The sequence below is a fragment of the Pseudorca crassidens genome, chromosome 16 (genome assembly GCF_039906515.1).
Source record: "Pseudorca crassidens isolate mPseCra1 chromosome 16, mPseCra1.hap1, whole genome shotgun sequence".
Lineage (NCBI taxonomy): Eukaryota > Metazoa > Chordata > Mammalia > Artiodactyla > Delphinidae > Pseudorca > Pseudorca crassidens.
Window position 1 is genome coordinate 18905295 of NC_090311.1, and position 21042 is coordinate 18926336.

General features: G+C 45.9%; 1 protein-coding gene and 1 long non-coding RNA gene across 3 annotated transcripts in view; both read right to left on the minus strand.

Moving 5' to 3' along the window:
* Nucleotides 1–16216, minus strand: part of LOC137208405 (uncharacterized) — a 97299-nt gene extending 81083 nt beyond the window's left edge. Inside the window, exons 1-5 of one of the 2 annotated variants that reach the window (XR_010935620.1) lie at nt 16100–16216; nt 13847–13945; nt 13675–13764; nt 4636–5197; nt 3749–3812 (exon numbers count right to left, since the gene is read on the minus strand). This is a non-coding gene — a long non-coding RNA (uncharacterized lncRNA). Of the gene's footprint in view, nt 1–3748; nt 3813–4635; nt 5198–13674; nt 13765–13846; nt 13946–15634; nt 15764–16099 lie in introns of those variants that run through there. The other variant, XR_010935619.1, reaches the window with a different exon arrangement.
* On the minus strand, nt 14969–15479 carry LOC137208404 (oxaloacetate tautomerase FAHD1, mitochondrial-like). The gene has a single exon (XM_067708868.1). The coding sequence runs from the start codon at nt 15477–15479 to the stop codon at nt 15057–15059; it is 423 nt and encodes a 140-aa protein (XP_067564969.1). The 3' UTR covers nt 14969–15056.
* Nucleotides 16217–21042: the final 4826 nt, after the last annotated feature.

Below are 21042 nucleotides of genomic sequence, written 5' to 3' on the forward strand. Positions count from 1 at the left end.
AGTTGGCCTAAATGCCGAAGGGAAAAACATAAGATTTTTATAAGAAAACACAGAGAGTATTTTTATGACATTAGACTAGACAAAGATGTCTTAACCAGTATCACAAAAAGCACTAGCCAGGGGACTTCCTGGTGGTCCAGTGGTTAAGAATCTGTCTTGCAATGCAGGGGACGTTGGTTTGATCCCTGGTCAGGGAACTAAGATCCCACATGCTGTGTGGCAACTAGGCCCACGTGCCACAACTAATGAGCCTGCAAGCCACAACTAGACAGAAGCCTGTGCACTGCAGTGAAGAGCCCACATGCCACAACGAAAGATCCCGTGTGCCACAACTAAGCCCAGATGCAGCCAAAAATAAATAAATAAATATTTTAGAATATATTTTTTTAAAAAGGCACTAGCCATAAAGGAAAAGATTGATAAATTACGCTACATTGCAATTGAGAAATTTTCATCAAAAGACATGGTTAAGAGATTTTTTTTAAAGCCACAGATATATGTATTTGCAATACACTTATCTAACAAAAGACTCATCCAAAATATATAAAGAAATCCTGTAATCATTAAGTAAAACACAGCCCAATAAAATAGGCCAAAGACTTGAACAGGTGCTTCACAAAAGAGAATATCTAAATTAGCTAACGTAGATGAAAAGGGGATTGGTTTCAGTTAGTCATCAGGGAAAAGCAAGATTAAAAAGCTACAGATACCACCATGCCCCCACCAGAATGGTTACAATGAAAAAGGCAAACCATGCCAAGTGTGGGAAAGGATGTAAATCAACTGAGACTCTTACACACTGCTGCTGGTAAAAGTACAAATTAGTACAACTATGTTGAACAACCATTTAGCAGTATCTGCTAAAATCGAACATATGCATTCCTACAACCCAGCAACTTTACTCCCAAGAACATACCCAGCAGATATGGGTACATATGTTCACCTAAACACATGTACAAGAATGTTCATCGTACCATAGTAATACCCGAAAATTCAAATAACCAGGATGTCCATCAAGAGTAAGGTGAGTATTCATAAAAATACAATTGCATGATGTTGAACCAAATAAATCAGAAACACACAAAAGTATAATTTGAAGTTCAAAAACGGGTAAAACTGATCTAAGGCATTATAAGGCAGGGTTGTGGGTAATCTGTGTCAGGAGGGCGGGTGGCATCCAAGGTGCTGATAGTATTCTGTGTTTTGATCTGGAGCTGATTTGACAGGTATGTTCAGTTTGTGAATTTTCATCACGTGATACATTTATGATTTGTGTACCTTTCTAAATGTATGTTATACGCATTAATAAGTTTACTGGGGGACAGAAAGTTATATACATGCCTCTAGAAGGCATGTATATAGGTTACCAAGAGAGATATGAGCACCGTCCAACACACACTTTACTGATCAAATGGCGTCCAAGAGCCTGTGTATGGGGTCAGCCAGTGGAAGCAAAACTGGGAGGAAATAAAGATCCCCAATCAGCCGGGATGTAAGGCTCTGGTTAGAACAGCTCCTTTTGGCGAGCAGTCCTTGACTCAGTCGGCCCACCTTTCCCATTTCTCTCTCTCCTTTTCCATCTCTAGTCCTTCTGCACGAGAATAGGGTTGGAGAGAGACAGCTCACATTGGACTCACTCCATCCCAAACTGTGTTTCCTAACCACCTCCCAAGTCAGGATGCCAAAGTCTAACAAGCAGCTTTCCGGGGGGAATGCAGTGCCAGGAAGACCAACACTAAAGACCAGAGAAAACAGGCAGGTCACCAATGTGTCCGCCAAAGCTCTTCATGGGATAAACAAATGTGAAAACATTGGGAAAACATGTTCTTTCTGTCAGTAAGAAACTTGAGGCCCTGTCCTTCACCCTGCTATCAATCAAAGTATCTTGGTGATTTCATCTCAGAATAAATATACGCACTGATGACCCTTGGGTCTTACCTGTGGACTATAAAGTCAAGATTTAAGAACAATGTGATGCAGGAAGCTTAGGGATTAATTAGGATTATCGAAATTCATCCTTAGATCACCAACTAAGCTCTGATTTAATGCCAAGTTCTTTCAAACGGGGGAATGCGCAGAACCATGTGACTGGCCTGTAGAAAACTGGAGTTGACCCTCTGTGACTCCCTTAGAACATGTGTCTTTAAAGTGTCCCCTCCATCGTCTGGCCTCCTGTGGCATTTCATGAGTCAGAATGTCCCAGGGACGGAGATACCTCCTGAGCTACCAACATGCTGGTGACCATTTTGACTCCTCACTGGGTGCTTGTTGATGTAGCTTCCTGGTCATGGTCACGCTGGGTGTTTTTCCAGACCATGCTCAGGATCAACTTCCCTGCAATGCCCTTCCAATCACCCTTTCCCCCACCCCGCCCCTTCCCATGGCACCTGTGCCCCCTAGACACAGTTCTATCACTGCAGGGCTCACATGACGGCATCATTCCTTCAGTGGCTTTCTCCCCTACTGGACTTTGACCTTTACAAGGGTGGGGACAGTAACTTATACATGTTATCCACAGCTCCCTGCACAGTACTTAGTATCTTTATTGCTCCTTCTGATAACACATGTAATACAAGGCAATATAAAATTCACATCTCAGAGAGATACAGAGTGTAGGCAATGAAACTTCCCCCAGAATCTTTCTGTCACAAGATAACCACTGCCAGTTTGGTGCGTATTTTGTCAACAATTTGTGTATCAAAAAATATAAATTATTAATAATTATAGTTTTTCCTGAAGATGAAACCATCACCTACATGCTGTTTTGCAAACTGCTTTTACCACTAAGTAGCATAAGACAGGAGCACACTTCCCTCATGAAGTATGTGGCTCTGCCTTACTCATTTTAACAGTTGCACAGTACTCCATCTTTGGGAGGTCCTATAGTTTACTTACCTACTCTTCTACGGAAGGACTTCTGCATTGTATCCATTTTCCTTGTTATACAAACAATACCACTGTAAACTTTTTTGTGCGTATCTTTTTGTGCCCACAGGGAGTATTTTTCTGGGTTACATTCTAGAACTTGAAAGTCTGGGTCCTTACCGCTCTCCTTTCCCTCTGCAGAGAACCGGTGCAGTGTCCGTAGCAAACAGTGCCCCAGAAATGATTAACTGACCAAACAATGGGAGTCAATAAAAGAGATGGTCCTAAGAATACAATTTCTGTACCACTGCTAAAGCAGCTTTTGGAAACTGGCCCCTTGTGTTGTATGTGGTCCCTTAATATACGAGGATACACATGACAAACTCCTTCCCGCTAGGCTAAAGGCAAGGTCTTATTTGAATTTGTTCAATTCAGCAAATATTTTGAGCCTACCCTAAGCTAGAAGCAGGGCATACAATTACCAGCTGTAATTTCTGGTAAAAATTTGATGACTCCTGCTAGATAAGCATCGTTACTAGCTTATTTCCCTTTATGCCTCGTTTGCTAGGAAGTTCAACACTCAGTGCTGATAAGAACTCTCTTTGGCCTCAGATTCTGCTATATGCAGTTGCCCTCCTTAGTGTTCATTGCATTGCTTTCTTACGTTTTTTTAACCCATATTTCTATAGTTCTATTGTATATGCAACTGAATTCAAATTCATGTCAAGGGGAATAACAATAACTAATTACTTTATAAAGAATTTACATGTGTCATTTCATTTAATCCTCAATTTTTAAAAGTTGTCATGAAGGTAGGACAGGGATTACCACTGTCATCTCAGATTTTCAGTAAACCGAGAATCAGGAAGACTAAGTGACTCACCCAAGACAACATGGCCAGGAAAACACAGCTTTGAGAATCTAACCGGGGTCTCATAATTTTGTAACTGAAAAAAAGAAAGAAAAATGAATTTATGCACCGAGTCAATATGAACACGCTTTACAGTGAAGTACACTCACCTTCTCTCACCCAGGCACCCACCTTCTCTAAATAAACAAATAAGAAGTTCTTGGGGGAGAGGCAGGGGAAGCAGAAGCCTGCCTCAGTATGTACCGAGACTAACAGTGCCCTCCACCATCACACACGTCACGGTCTTTAACCGTGATTTCTCACTTTGCACCACAACACAGCTATTTCTGTCTCTTATGACTCCACCTAATTATTCCAGAATCTCCCAGAAATGTTAACTCACATGGCAGAAGGAGTGAAGAGGGAGGTTGGGGGAGGGGCTTATGTAGGGAGAAGGATCAGGGGGGTGGGGAGGGGAGAGAGAGAGTAAAAGGATAGAGTCAGCCAGTGAAAGACCCTTTCCAATGTCCAAACAAAACCCTTCCTTTTCTCCTTTGCTTTGCTATTTTGATGGCTGGGAGGAGTATGCTTTTTACACTGTGGCAATACAAATAGAACTAGGCACTACATTTCACAATTTATGTAGCGGTTTCAGATCATTTTGAAAATCTATTAGAGTTGCAACAGTTAAAATTTTTTCCTCCCGGGAGAGTTTTTAGGAGGCATGGACCTGCTACCCTCCCAGCATCATGTATTTATGACCCGTATCCTGGGCATTTCACAGGCTATTAATTTGCCCTACCAGCCTCTCTGAATACTTGACTATTAATTTGCCCTACCAGCCTCTCTGAATACTTGACTCAGGGCTTTTCCCTGCTCATCTCTGGTATCATTCTTCTCTTTCCGTGGAGCTTGCTTACCTGGCTCTCCATTGACTTTTGAAACCTGTGGATCATTCTCTAGATGAGACTTCAGATGGGCTGTCTTCATCCTCTCCCTAGCTCATGACAAGCCCTGGTACCACGGTGCCTCGTGACCACTGCCTGCTGCCCCAGCTCTGTAGACTCTAGTGTCCGATGGTGATGGTTAATTGTATGTGTCAGGGTCTCTTTCACCCTCTCTCTCTCTCTCTCTCTCTCGTCCACTTTGAAGGGGTTTCAGACACCTATTATTCAAAGTCCAAGCTGGTGGAACAAGTGTTTGGCACTTTTGTGAATCCTGCATTGCAGCTGAAGTGGTAATGTTCTTTAGGTAAGGGACATTCAGAGTCAAGAAAAACTTGTTCTAGCAAATGGTGAAATTTCCAAAATGCATCTTTCTGGGACAGATCTGTGTTCCAAGCACAGTCTCACACATCACCTGCCTTCTCGACAGCTCCACCGGGGTGACAAAGCAGCTTCAGCTCCACAAGCGCAGAACCAAACTGGCCTTCTTCCCCACCTCCAACCGTCTCCAGGTTCCCCATCATAGAAAATGGCATTTCTGTACGTTCAAAGAAGAAATGCTGGAGTCATTCTGACACCTCCTTCTCCCTCAGTCATGAATTTTACCTGCTGGACATTTCTCCAATATATTCTTTACTCTCCCACCTCACTACCCTTTCAAACCACCATGATTTCATGACTCAGCTATAATGGCCTCCTGGCCAGTCTTCCCACTCCTCACTCTTGACTCTCTTCAATTAGCTTCAACATTAGAACGTGCTTTTAAGAACACAAACCATTGCATAAACGTTCCCATGGCTTCCTACTGCTTTTAGAATTAAGTACACAGATTTGGCTTTGGCTTACAGAGGCCTGCATAGGTCTGACCCCTGCAAATGTCTCCCCTAACATATTGGCCTTCTTTTGTTTGCTCAAATGCTCTGTGCTTCCTGCCCCAGAGCCTTTGCACATGCTGCTTGTTGATATCTGCATGGAATGCTGGGGCCCTATTCGGGGTCACTCAGCCAACCCCTCATCGTCCCTCAGGTCTCAGCTTAAATGGCACCTTCTCAGGGAAGCTTTCCTGACCCTCTGTAAAGAGCTCTCACAGCATCTTGTATTTTTTCATAGTATTTATGAAAACGTAATCATTTCTTAAATAATTTATTAAATGCCTATCTCCCCCTCCCTCATCCCAATTCCCAAACTGTAAACTCAGTGAGGGCAGAGACTATACCAGATGATATCCTACTTTCTATGTATGCAACTGTGAACAAGATAGACGCAAAGAAAAACACTCAGTAAAGGTCCTTGGGAGGACAGATGGGAAATAAAGAGGGAGAATCAGTGAGAAGGACAGTTGGTTCTGTTTTGAACAAATTTCTCCTTTATGTTTGGAATACAGGAAAAATAGTTTGACTTGAAGATGTTTTGAAGGAAATAGATGGAATAGGAATAGATGACTTGAAGGAAAGTTGTTTTTGAAGAAGTATGTGCATTTGTGTACATATAAATATCAATATATTTTATTTCTTCCTCATTACTTTAATAAGGAAATCCACAAAAATCCAAGCTTAGGCTTACACTTAAAACTTGACAAAAATGGAACCCTTTGAAGGAAAGGCATCAATTAAAAATCAAGACCATGTTCAGAAAACTCAACTCACTATGGCAAACCACCATCTCCCTGGATTCCAAATAACAGGAATAAACAAAGAACTGAAGAAATCCCTCATGTCTACTGCACTTTTTGTGTGATAATCTTCTTTTAATAACCCTTTTTTTCCCCTCTTCCAAAAACCGCACAGGTCCTTTGGGGACACTAAAAATTTTCCAGATCTTTGGTGGCATCAGTGTAGTTCTAGAATTCATTGCTGTGGGACAGCATCGAATCTGTCAACTGAAAATGAGAAATGTCCAAACAGCTGCCAGATTGGAAAGTCTGTGCAGCAGGGTTCACACCAGTCCAATGTTACCTGGGCTCAGGGCTGCCGAGGGTAATGAGACCACATGACAAACATCCAAACACATCCATTCCACAACCAGCAACCCCGCCACAGCTGTCACCCTGAGAGATCGAACACTCCTAATATACAGCTGCTATCCAAACCACCTTTGCAACTATCTTTACGTACATAACCTAAAAGTAGTACATGGCTACTTTTACCTGTTGAGGTTCAAAGAATGAGGCCTTGGGGAAGTGTCTAAAAAACATTTGGGGTCAAGCCTGGTGCCTAACTGGAAGGTCAAGCATAGTAACATAATGTTTTGGTTTTCATAATACCTCCTACATATTATCAAGGACATAGAAAGTCTCTTATCTCATTTGGCTTTTCTACAGGCACTGCCCAAAGAGGACTCCTTTTCTGCTTGCATTTCTCAAAAAATTGTCTTGAGCTGTAGCAGCATGTAAGAAAACTGCCCTTACGTTTTCCATGGAAGTAATGGACCGCCTGCATTAGAATCATAGGGTCGAGGGAGCTAGTCAAAATGCAGATTTCACAGCCCCATTCTGAACGTGAGGAAATTAAAATGAATCCACTGATGGAGAATAACAAGGGAGCCCAAGGAGGCTTCTGACAGGACCTAAAGAAGAAGAGGCACTGACCTGGGAGAAGGAGGATGCAGAGTGCTTGAGGCAGGGGAAACCAACGCAGGAAGACTACATGGGGGCATGCTTCAGAGTGGAAGGGGGGTGTAATGGGAGGTGGGTGAGAAGGAAACCAGATAGGATGGGGCAGAAGGGGCGGGCTGGGAATGGCGAGTCCTTGAAGAATCTTAAGCAGTCGAGTACCATGGGTGGTTTGTGTTTTGTAAAGACTGCTCTGATGCTGAGTGGAGAAGACATTTGGAGGGGCAAGAGACAAACTCAGAAGACCATGCAGATGTGGATGAGGCTAGTAAAAGTGGAAACAGAGAAATGTAGAAGTCCCAGGGATGAGGTGGAATTGACACACACTCACAGACTGAAGGTCAGGGTAAGGGGGAGGAAATTTGGGACAACAGCCAATTTTGCAGCTTCTACAAGGGGAGAGCAGTGCCTTTTGCTCAGATGGGCAAGGCTGGGCATCAAGACGTCCCCTTGGACCTGTTCAATGTGTTGGGTCTTACCTGTAAGGTGGAGATAATTCCACCAGCCTGAATGGCTTTTGTAATGATTGGAGATAATACATGCAAAGTTCTTTAAGAAACAGTAGGAGCTCAATTAATAAAAAGTATTTTTTTAAATTAAGCATCAGAATATTTGTTGGTACACTGGACACGTTTAGGCTATAGTTCTTCCTTTTTCTTCCTAAAAACACCATTGTCTTGAAGCTAAACTGAATGATGCCCGCCACACAAATCCAACCTCAGAGATCTCGCACAGATTTTCTCTGCCTTCACCTAACTCCAATGTCCAATACCTGACACCACACACTTGATTCACTTTGTCCTACTTTGTTGTCAGGAAACATCAGAACCATAAGAATTATGTTCCCAAGGACAAGTGTGTGGACGCAGCTCATCAACTGTCAATCTCACATGCCAATGGCTTCTCTCCCCTCTTTGGTCTTACCTCTATACTTCAAGCCCACGAGTCTTCTCAAGGTTTCCCAGTACAGAGCCAACCATCACAATTTCACCACCCCTGAGACTTAAAGACGTTGCAGAGAAAATTAATCTCACCCTTCAATGGAGAGCCAAGGAGACCCTTGCCCCTGGCAATGAGACAAAGTAGGTGCTCACGGGGAAATCCCTGAAGTCCATTTTAAATGTCTTAATGTGATCAAGAATACAGCCCTGTTCACACCAGGAGAATTCAGATGGGCTCTGAGCAATTAAGCAGTTCCAAAATTGTTTGCTGGAAGAACAGGAAGAGTCACTGGGGGAGCAAGCAACACCTGATCCCTGACACTGGGTGACAGTTCAGCTTCTGTGCCTTTCATCAGATTTCGGGAAAGTAGGCTTGACATCAAAAGCCTTTGGCTGCCAGAAGAGGAGGAAAGTGAAGATCATAGCTGAAGGGACAAGTAAAGCCAGAAAAAGAAACCATTCAATAACTCCAAAGCACCTAGAAAATGACATGATTGGGGACAGAGGCTGAGAGTTCATCACATCAGCCTCAGCAAGGACCAATCAAGCCTGTCTGCTCCAGGACCACAAGCACAGGGGAGTGAGTGGCAGAGTAAAGCCTTTGGAACTCTCAAGAGCCGGAGAGCTCAACCCAAAGGAGGGAGCAGTCCTCGCCAAGGGACCAAGCCATTACCATCCAGCCATAACAACCGGATGCAGGTGGAGGGGTGGCAGAGGGCAAGAGCAGGCTGGCAGAGGTGCTGCTAAAGAGGCTGCCAGCCCCTCCCCATCCATCCTGATGGAATGGACTTCCCAGCTCTCCAGGTAGATTGCCTGCATGCTGGCCTCTCTAATCAGGGAGAAGGCAAGGGTCAGGCTCAACCAACATGCAGCGTCACTGGGACTGGTACAAATGTCATTCTACGACTGCAGTCACTTGTCAAAGGAATGTGAGACAATCCCATTGTCTTCTCTCCAAAACATCTGCCATAGGGCATTTAACCCAGGCCCTGGTCACAGTGTCGTATCACCAGCATCATGCTAAACAGAAGGGTGTCAATCCCATTTATAAATTATCTTCCAGCCCAAAGCCATTCAAACATTCGATAACCTTGATGATCCCCTGTCAGGACTGCAACTGTGGAAGGAAGTCAACACGCAGCAGAGTAACAGTAGAAGTAAGCCTTTCCAGCCTTTCCTTTGGTACGGCTATTACCAAAGGAGCGTGACTCGTGTCTTGTCAAATGAAGTGTGAAGAGGCAGGGGTTGAGGAGTTTTTATTTTTCATTTGATTTTTTGAGACACAGCAGGATGTAATCAGCTTATGAGTTAAACAGAGACATCTGTCTGGTTCTACTTGAGACCTCCCAGCTTGCTGTACTTAGCCCAGAGCCCTTTTTAATAATAGGATAAAGATTCGGAAATATGCATAAACACCAAAAGATGGAGAGTGGAGCCACCCCCTTTCCATTGCCCTCCCCCCACTTCCCCTCAATCACTGATTCCCCTGCTCTCTCTCCAACAGGTGAGAACTGACAGCCTGTCTACAGCCAAACTACATCTAAAGGTCATGGCACTTGGAGGGGCAAGAGGGGGAGCTTCCAGAAAAAGGAGGGAAAAAGTCCTTCAAGATTGGGGTCTTCCCTGTACTGCCCTGGTTATGGATTCCAAATACTGCTACCACTATTGGACACCAAGGGCCTGGAAGAAGTATTCAATTGGTCATTCAATGGGTATTTATTGAGCACCTACTTTGTGCCAGGCCCTTTGCTAGATGCTCAGGAGATAAAACACGATAGATATGCAAGTGACATGCAAGTGCGGATAGAGAACAAAAATAAACCAGCTCTATTTTTAGTTTTTTAAGGAACCTCCATACTGTTCTCCATAGTGGTTGTATCAATTTACATTCCCACCAACAGTGCAGGAGGGTTCCTTTTTCAAAGAGAAAAACAAATACTGTATGCTAACACATATATATTGAATTTAAAAAAAAAAAGGTACTGATGGACCTAGTGGCAGGGCAAGAATAAAGACATAGAGAATGGACTTGAGGACAAGGCGAGGGAGGGGGAAACTAGGGCAAAGTGATAGTAGCATCGACATATATACACTACCGAATATAAAATAGTTAGCTAGTGGGAAGCAGCAGCATAGCACAGGGAGATCGGCTCGGGGCTTTGCAATGACCTAGATGTGTGAGATAGGGAGGGTGGGAGGGAGGCTCAAGAGGGAGGGGATATGGGGACATATGTATGCATATGGCTGATGCACTTTGTTGTACAACAGAAACTAACACAGTCTTGTGAAGCAATTATACTCCAATGAAGATCTATTAAAAAAAGCACACAAATGAGAAAGGTTAGATGCAGAAAAGGTTAAGGACTATGGGGGAGACAGAGTGATGGAAGAGAGGGTCACTGGGGGCTGGGGGCTTGCTACAATAGCCAGGGAGGGCCACTCTGAGCACATGACACCTGGGGCAAAACCTGGAGGCTATGAAGAAGGCAGGTTTCAGCAAAGGGAGCAGAAAATGTATCACTGGCGTCAGTAGGCATAGCGATGGAGCCATTCCCAGCCATGCAAGGTGAAAAGAGACAACAGACAGATGTAAGGAATTACTCACAGGGCAGTTCTGACTCATCCACATGCATGGCACTGTGCGCACTTGTACATGCATATTTGCATATAAGACGTCCCTTGTTCCTTCCACGGCTAGAGCGCCCATCTGGCTTCATTTAGCAAGCCCAAGGCAGATCCAGAGCATGTAAATAAATGGCCAGATGAATCTATCAACCCAGTTCACAGGCCACGGAAAACCATCCTGCACTAACAACAGGGCTTCCTGCTCTTCTGCACTCTGAGGGTAGCATCACCTGATACTCCTGTTGTATTAGGGAAACCTACTGGGCATGCACGGAGAGCAAGGCACCTTTCCTCCAAACGCTCTGGAGCAGAGACAGAGCTCCCTCACATTTTACAGTGAGCTTGGGGCTGGATTTATGCTGGGTCATTGTGCCCCATTAAGGTTGCCATGGTTACACCAAGCCCGTGTTACCTGGACTTTTGATGTGCTGGTTGCAGGGGCAACAGCTGCTTTGCTTCTTCTGTAATTTGCCAGGAAAGTGGCAGAGAGGCTCGAGGTAGAAATGCTGGATAGGACCCCAGGGTTTAGAGAGACTGCAGGTGGACAGGGCACACCCCCTTCCAATGAAAAAGCAAGGCTCTTCCCTAAATCCACTAGCCTGTGAACGCCAGCAGGGCAGGGACCCAGACTGATAAATCTTAGTCTCCCCCAGCACTTAAAACAAGACCTGGCGCATAACAAACTCTCAATAAGCGTGACTGATTCATTTTGTGGCAAGGGAAATATTCCTAAAAGAATTCAAACGAAGAATCTACCTCGGGCACTACCTTCTTTAGAAGTCAAGGGGTAATGAAGAGGTTACAAGGAAAACTATGTGGCTCTCACTGCAAACTGGAGATCCCAGCAAGTGAAATTTCTCCACATAAGGGAAAGGCTCTGAAGACGTGGGAAGGGAGGCAAGTCAGTGTCAGCCTTCCGAGAAGCAGACAACAAGACAGCGTTAGATGAGCAGAGGTTTATTTAGGGGAAATGCCTGTAAAGGATAAAAGGGGAGGAAGCAGGAGGGGAGAGAAGAGCCTTCAGACCATGATGCGGGCCTAACCCCCAGGAGAGGAGGCGGTGTGGGGGGGAGGGAGGGGGTGGGGGGAAGGAAAATTAGACTTCAGGGCAGCTCCCGGAAAGCCTTGGCCAGGCTGATGGAAAGGCTCTGAGAAAAGGCTGTCTGTTAGAAGAGTCCCACGCTGAGGAGGAATGGCCAACTCTAGTGACCCTGCTGCACTCAGTCAGGGGCCGGGTGGACACAGGGGAAATGTGGTCTCACCATGAACATGGCGGGGAATCGAAAGGCAGGCAGCTGAGGCTGTGCAGCAGCTGTGCCCCAGCAAGGAGATCCGAGCAGGGCACCTCCATGACCCCCCAGAGTGGGGGGATATTTGGGGTGGGAAGGGGAGTCTGGAATCAACATGGCTGGAGGCGTGGGGAATGTCTTCAGGCCACAGAGGCAAGATGAGGAGGTGGCTGGGAGGCTGTGCCTATCCTGGCTGGTTGCCTGCCAGTGTGTGCTCTGCCCTTCCTGCTGAAACCCAGAAACACCCTAGACTCCCGTGCAGCTGGAAGCGGCCATGTGACCCAATTCTGCCTGGAGAGATGGAAGTATGGAAGCAGAAACCTGCTGGATGTTGATAAAAAGGGACCAGCTAACTGGCAACGTGACATGCTCTCCTCTCTTCCCCTCCTTCCTCCAGAATATGGACCTGAGGCCCGCAGGGGAAGCAGTCCTCTCGCTACCATGACATGATAAGCCTGCGCATGAAAGCCATGTGCTAGAGATGGCAGAGCTCGAAGACAGAGGAAGCCAGGAAAACCTCCACCAAGGTGGAGCTGCTGCCCGTGGGAAGCCCACCTCCAGAATCCTTGTTATAAGAGAAAAATAAACTCCCATGGGATTAAGCCCTGTGAGTCAAGCTAGCACTCCCTGCAGCCAAGCCCAAGTCCCAAAATAATCCGGAGGAGATGCAGACGGAGAGTGAGCAATGGGACTCCTTGTCCTTGGACGAGACGTTCAGTGAAATCCCCTCCCCGATGCCTTTGGAGAGCCTTGGCAGGGTCAGAGAGGGGCTTCTGGAGGGAGGTGGGCATGAGAGAGTTGCTCCGTGTTTAAAGCATGCATAGGGCAAGAGAAGAGGCTGTCCAAAAGAAGCAGTCACCTGCACTATAAATGAGCGACTCCCAAACCCTGCCTCACTTAGTTTACAATCTAAGTGAGGGGAAAAAAGCACAGAAATTCTACCATAATCTAAACATTAAACTAAACATTAATCTTTACATTCTGTGGCTTCGTCCCCAGGCCACTCTTACCCCCATGCCCACCACCCATGACAGACATCAGCAACAGTCTCAGGACTTTCCCCTTTGGGCCTAGGGAAGGCCTGGCATCCTCCCTGGCCTCAGGCAGCCCCTACCACTCAGGTGAGGTTGGCCCTTGAAATGAGACCTATTTACCTGGCTGGATGTCATCTGCAAACTTGAAGATTTTAGGCCACGGAAAAGAAAGCTGCAACATGCTTTTTCCTCTCATCTCAACAGACTTAAGTAAGACGATTTCCCCCTAGGGATCCCCAGAATATGATTTGCCTTTCAGATACCGGTAAACATGAAACAGGCACCCAAACCCACCCATCTCTTTGTGGCTCATATTAGAAAGTGATCCAAGTGATCCAGTCCTTCCTCTGGTCACCAGAGGGGGAACTCCTGCTTCTGAAGCTCTGGGAGGAGGGCTAGACCAGGGCAATCACCGTGACAAACACTGTACATTCTCAGTGATGGAAAAGATTTCCAGGCCACACTTCACTTGTCACAATATCAATCTCAGAATGTTAGCAAAGACGTTCACTTACCATCACTGCTCCGTGGGTCAAGCACTGGAAATCTGATCAGTTCTGTGTTCTATGAAGGCATGGCTCATGGTCCAGAAAGTTAATTAAGGCCTCCAAAGGAAACAGAAAATTCCAGTCTTTAAAAAATGAAACCAACTGCCCTCCCCTCCCCTCACATCCCCAGGAAACTCACCTGGAATCAATCTTCTCATCTAAGTGCAAGTTCCACAGCCTTTTCCAATTGTCACAACAAGAAGAAGTTCCCCATGGACTTTTTCAGTTTTTCTTCAATCTGGAGGGAAAAAAAATGATTAATAATCATGTAATTACATTTCCAATTCAATGACCATTATCACTGGATGGGACCACCTCGGGGCTTCAAAGATGAAGTCCATCTGACAGTGAAGAGTTTAGTAAAGGGGTGTCCCTGGTGATGAGGGGAGGCTTCATGAGAATCACAGTCACCACCTGGTTATATGATTGGAGTCCTACCCTTTTGCACTTTTTTCTTTTTTGTTGGGGGGTGGGGTGCAGAGCAAACAAAAGACAGAGTATTTATTTGGGAAACAATAGTTTCAAAATTATCCTGAAACCAGAATCTATGGGCCAGAATTCACCCCCTAAGCAAATGAGTGAGGTCCTCATTAATTGCTCACTTATTAAATAAAACTTTTAATTAACTGACGGTGTAGTGTTTTCCCACATTTCCATGATAAGAATCACCTGGAGTGCTAGAGATTAATTCCATTAACTAATACATGGGGCCTGGGATGGGCCAGTAATTTGGAAATTTTAATTTTACAAATACTTCCAGGTGATTTTAATGATCAAGGAAATTTGGGAAATGCTGATGAAACGTGCTTTTCTGCTTTCTTTGCAGATTTTAAGTCTTGAACACCTGGTCCCAGAATGACTCAGTGAAAAGTCTTATCCAGTCCAGCTCTAGGAAAGGAAAGTAAGTCTTCTGAACATTTGGTTCGTTGATTCCTAGAAGACACTGTTTCTCATCTCCATTTCCGGCCCAGCTCTTCTAGATCAGGTTTTTCCTTGAGGCATGGCAGTCCAGTCATTTTTAAAGAGTGGTTTCTTATTAAAGGATTATCACATTTAATTAAATAACCTTTTCTTGCTTTTCTCTTGTTCCCTTTTCCCCTGAAACTTCTGTTAAGAACTTAGGGTGCTTTGTATAGACTCAATATTCTGGCCTTTCCACCTTAAATATCATACTGACGACCCCCTGTATACCAGCCTGGATCTCATTGTTCTCTTTAACAGGTCCCACTCCCTTTGGCGTCCCGGTCAAGATAATATCTCCTTCTTCAAGTTCATTATCTTCGAAACGTAGCTGATGGTATAGGAGGATGGAAAAAAATCATGAAGGATATTTCACCCGCCTGCCTGAGTTAGCCATTGACTTTGAGCCAGAGCTTCAGGCTTTGAGGGTCAGGAATCTTCTCTTTGGGCACCAACACTCTGACAGGGCAGGAGGCCGTGGAGCTCTCGGCCTGAGTCGCAAGCAGCCCCTTCTTGCACTCTTCCTGCATGTCCCTGGCGGTCTCGTCCAAGCACAGAGCGTAGCCGGCCACGCAGTCCACGACCGCGGCCTCCCGGCCGGCGCAGAAGCGCTTGCGCATCACCACCCCCAGCTGGAGCTCGTGGTGCAGGCTATACGCGTAGGTGGGCACGAGGACCCGCGAGCGCAGGCAGTGGAGGCTCCGGGGAAGAGCTCCGGCTGGCTTTCTCTGCAGGGCTGGCTTTCTCTGCAGGGCGCTCTGCATCTCCCCGACAGGGGCCGCGCGGCTCCTGCCCGAGCACACGATGCTCATCCCCCACCCTCAGGAGCGGGACGGCGGCCTGGCGGCTGCCGCGCTCCTACCCGTGCCCCCCGGAGTCACGTGGACTCTGCCTGGCCGGCCATCGGACGCCTACAGCTGCCCAGAGAGGACCGACTACCTCGGAGCGCTGTCCCCCTGACTCTGACCTCGGTGCCTGGGAGTCGCGGTGCGAGTCCCCTTGGGAGCCGCTGTCTGGTGGCTCCCTGTGCGCTGCCCGGCCTGGGGACGCAGCCTGGTCCCCGGAGAGAGGCGGAGGCTCCGGCGCAGCTCTCCAGCCGACGCTGCCTCTCAGGTGGCCCTCAGCAGCCCCACACCGGGCCTGCAGACTTTTTCTGAGAAGAAACCCACGTGAGAGAGTGGCATGGACATATATACACTACCAAGTGTCAAATAGAGAGCTAGTGGGAAGCAGCCGCATAGCTCAGGGGGATCAGCTGGGTGCTGTGTGACCACCTAGAGGGGTGGGATAGGGAGGGTGGGAGGGAGACGGAAGAGGGAGGACACGTATGCATATGGCTGATTCACTTTGTTATAAAGCAGAAACTAACACACCATTGTAAAGCAATTATACTCCAGAAAAGATGTTAAAAAAAATAAAAGACCAAACTTACCTCTCTTAAGCTGAACAGACGAAATTAGGAAAAGAGAGGCAGACAGGAGCTGGTCCCATAGAAAATGTGCCTAAGAGAAGGTGGTCCAAAAGGCAGGCTGCTGTGCTCTGCTCTCCCTGCGCCACTCCCCAAGGCTCCTGCCAGCACCCACACGGCTAAAATACCATCTCCAAGCCCAGAAAGCCTCACTTCCGGCTTGAACGCCCAGCTCCCTCATCAGGACTTAAATATCCTAGTCATTTGCCCCACCTGCTTAGTTCAGGTAGTAACTGCCCATCACTGACTTACCTCCTTCACAACCTCCGCTAAGCTGTGTCACCTGTGCCGCTATCTAGTGGGAACTCCTGTGTGTTAACCTGGCAAAGCAACAGCCCCAGTTACTCAATCAAACACTAGTCTAGGTGAAAGCATCTGTAGATAGGATTAAAGTCCATAATCAGTTGACTTTAGGTAAGGGAGATGATCCCAGATGATCTGGATGGATCGATTCAATTAGTTCAGACACCTTGAGAGCCGAGGTTTCCCAGAAGCAGAAGGAATTCCCCCTGTGGAAGCAGGTTCAGCCCAGCCTGCCCTCCCTGACCACCCACCTATGGATTTCAAGCTCACCTAGCCAGACCCACACCTATGTGAGCCCCTTGCAATAAATCGCCATACATATTTCCTTCTGCCTCTGTTTATTTGGTTGAACCCTGACTGACGCATATGACACATCTAATTAAGAAGGTTTTCTTTCAACCCACTCACCTTATTTTACTAAAAGAAATGTACTTTGTGCACAAAATGTATGTGCCTATCGTAAGTAGAAAACCAGTGCCACCTGCCATAATGGAAGGAAACCATAAAGATAAATACAATAAAAACAAAAGCAGTGCCATGGAATTCCAGCTGGATGCTACTGCCTGCCAAAGGCGCTGAGCGTGAGGCCCATCCTGCTAGTGTCAGAAAGAAAATGAGAGAGTGGTGATTTGGTGCTGGGATGTGCTTCCATCAAGGACAAAGTCTTGGGGAGATGCTGACCAGAAGGACTGATAGAGAACAGGGGACGGAATACACTTCTCACCATGTGCTCTCTGGAATATAATGCTACCGCTGTGTATATCCCATCTGAATCCTCTCCTGTGCAACCAGAAGTTCCCATCCAACACTTGCAGATACAACACTGCAGGTTGTGGAAGGGTGGTCTGGGAGCCCACAGATCTCCTTCCCAGTGATCGCTCAGTGTCCGGAGCAAGTGGTCCTGGTTCAACTGCAGGGAGTTGCCAACCCCAACCGCGAGGACAGCAGAATCAGCCCACCTGCCTCATGTTTCCTATGCACCCGAGAACAGAGCCCAGCAGAAGGCTCCCTAGTGACATATTAGGGTGGCAAGTTCATGCACCTTCCCTGCTTCCCAAGGAACTCGCTCTGTGCCTGTCCGCTCTGCCAAGGTTCTTTGGGGGCAGATTCGTCATGTACAGGAATCAGATCCACAGCACACAGCAGAGCTTTTTTCTAATCTTCCACCTGCGTAACTGGATTACTTCTTGTTTGACAACTGGCTCTAACTGCTCACCACTAACCTGTAGGAAGCCAAGCCCGTGGAAAGACGCAAGAGGTGCTCCTGAGTCAGGGACTGTAATATATTTGGTCAGGCCCAAAATAGGCCAAATAATGGAAGGAAGACAGACTGAGGGTTCAAATTCCAGTTCTGGCACTTCCCAGTGGAGAGATCTTAAATTACACAAATTCTCTGACCCTCAGTCTCTTCGTCTGTGAAATGGGCCCAATAATAGAACTGTGGTGGATGCCTGATATTTTGTCTTCTTTGGATTAAAGGGCCCCAGTTTTCTTTGGGAATACCATCCCTTCCCAGTCTCACTTCATATGCTATGGATGGAGTGGACCTTACTCCTCCCCTCAAAGGACCCGGTATAAGCACATGACCCAGCTCTGGCCACTCAATCTAGTCTACCTCCCTGGTTCAGGTTTGAAGACTACCTTTGGAGCATGCAACCAAATGTAGTACACTCAGAGTGACTGCTGGAGCCACTAAGCAAAAGCACTTTCTTTCTACTTGGGCCTCTATGCTGGGAGGATATAAGCCAGAGCCACTCTCATAGAGAGTTTCTGCTGAGAACAAAGTCAATATAAAGGAAGGCAAAGCAGTATGAGGAGAGAGAGGTCTGATCATATCATTTGAGCACCTGGATACAGCCAGGCCTAAAGCTATCCAGATTTATCCCAAAGACTTTTTTTCTTTTTCAGTTTCATCATCCAATAAAACTAGCTTGGAAATTGAAGAGAGCTGAGTCAAGTTACTCTCCCTTGCATCCTCACTAGGTAATTACACTTCCTAGGAAGATATGAAGGTCAAATGAGACGCTATAAAATCACTGAGCACAACTTGATGCACAGTAAACGCTCGATAAATACTAGCTGCGGTTTTGGAGGGTCTCAGTGGAAATAAGGCACCTAAATTACTTCTCCAGTTGCTCGCACAGGGTGAGCTTATTCAAAAATGGCGGTAGTTACTTCTCCATAGTAACCCCCTTAAGCACCATTTCATTCATCCAGCAGCCCAACCAGCCAGTAGGCTCACGTGAGCATATTGCTGAAGCTCCATATTTCAGACTCCAGACATAAAAGTTTAATAAACCAAAAAACTATTTTTTGTAAGTGGCAAAGTTCATTGTAGTCACCACCCAGCTCTGTGTGGTTTGGTGGACCTCGGCAGAGCTGTTCAAAATGGGAAAGTCATTTTGCTACCGATCAAATCAAGACAAGCTCTGAAAGGTAACCATCAGGCTCCTGCAGAAGCTGAACTTTTTTAAAAGGAAAAAAAGGGCCAAGGAAAAAATTCATCTTGTTTCTAGAATCCAGATTTATCACTGCCAAGAGTTATGCATGACACACAACCCCACTACATCTTGATGACAAGAAAGATTTAGTAATTACTTTTTTTTTTTTGAAGGTTGATGTACTTAACCATTCTTCCAAAAATACCAACGAAGGTGGGGAGAGGAAGGAGCAGATGGAAAGTGACAAAATGTGTCAATTGCCAACATCATTTCACAACACCAGCAGTCAGAAGAAGTCAGTTTCCAAGTGAGGGAACTGCCATCTTTGGATCCAGCTACCGTTGGCAGATTTCACCTGTACCTGCTTCAGACCAGCCCCCGGCTTTAAAAGACAAAAAAAAAAAAAAAAAAAAAAAAAAATCTGTTAAGGGAAATCATTACGGAATGAGTGTTGCTAGATAAACTCTTTTAAAATAATCTTTTGAAGGCTTCTGAATTCTTCCAAGGTCTATGTCATGGGCAGGCAACTTATGACCCTGGCTTTATCTTGTTAGGGTAAGGACAGGAGGGAGGTAAGAAATTAATATTTATTGAGTAGCTACCATATAAGTTCTCTCCTTTAATCCTCACCCCCACCCCATAAGATAGGTAGAGAGTAACCCCCTTGTAAAGATCTTGGGTTCTAAATAGCTAAGCAATTAAGGTCACACTAGAGATGACAAGGACAGTCTTTGTCAGACTCCAAAACTTGTATGCCCAACACCACTGCCCACCCTATGAATCTCTTTTCTCTCCCATTCTCCCAATTATTTTCTCTCCTTTTATTCCTTCTCTATAAGAACTGGAGCTCAGTGAGAACAGGAAACAAGTCTGTTCTGTCCAAAAAATATTTAAGGAAGGACACAGGAAAGCAAGAAGGAAAGTTGGTCTAGCCAAGCCACTGGTCCTCAAATGTAGCCCCGAACCTGGGTAGATGTGATGACCAGCACTGTTTGAGTGGCTTCCCTCTGTTTTCATCTTTCAACCCTTTGAAGTCCATGAGGAGTCCATGTCGATTAGAACTTTCCAATCAAGCAAAATCTAAAAAACAGGAGAATGAGCCTGAAGTTAAAATAACAGTTGTTGTTTTTTGACCTAGGTGCTTAGCATCTACCTAGCACTTTTTTTAACCATTTCATTTATATTAACTCAGAGAATCTCTATAGCAATATTATGATGTAAGTACTATTATCTCCACTTTACAGATGAGTAACAAGGCCCAAAGAGGTGAAGCCATGTGACTGGGATCACCCAGCTAATAAATGGTACGAACCAAACCAGCTGGCTTTGGAGCCCATTTGGAAACCCATCATGTGAGTCCTCAGTGGGTCAGCGTGTCCGATAAACTGTGTTCATCCTAGACTTCAGTCATATCAGGGCAAGAAGACTTTGCCTGAAGGAACAAGGAGTCCAGGAAAGGAGAAGAGGTGCAGAGTTGCCCACATCGTCTCCAAACAGAGTAAACCAGTGTCAGGATGGCAAGGGGCTTCCCATACAGCCGCCCATCAAATCATCCCCCTGCCCAATCCCCAAAGATTCACGTGAATCTTGGCCACGGAAGGTAAAATTACAGAGCCATTAAAATGAAAACTGCTGGAACCCTGGGCAGACTCAGGTGCTACCGAAGGCAGCCCCTGGATGCAGACATCATCCTCTGCCTCTTGGTGTTGGTCAGCCGGGCACAGACGGCTCAGCAGGGGCAGCCAGAAGACAGGAGGCAGAGCCGCCACTCTTGGCATCCCTGAGATGGGAAAACCAGAGTGTCAGAGACGGCAGGTGCCTTGGGTTACCAGGAGGCGAGCAGATGTGTTCATGAGCCCTTTAAGGGATGCTGGCGTCTCCACAGAACACATGAGGTAGAGACAGAAATTCTTATTTGTCACTATCATCAAGACCCTACTTTTACCCTGGGCTGCTATAATCTAGAATGTACAGTATCTTTATTGAGAAAAATATATAACAATAAATCAAGCATCAGACAGGTATACACGCACATGTACACACACACGGGTTTTGTATGCAGGTGCGTGTATAGACATTATGTGTAGTCACGCTTCACTTATCATTTTAAAAAGTATGTACATTTTCTTCTCCCCTGAGTCACAGAGTCGTTTGAAAAAGTAG

Bases quoted from the DNA above. Each gene is read 5' to 3' on its own strand.
- LOC137208404 (XM_067708868.1), bottom strand. From the start codon at position 15,479: ATGAGCATCGTGTGCTCGGGCAGGAGCCGCGCGGCCCCTGTCGGGGAG.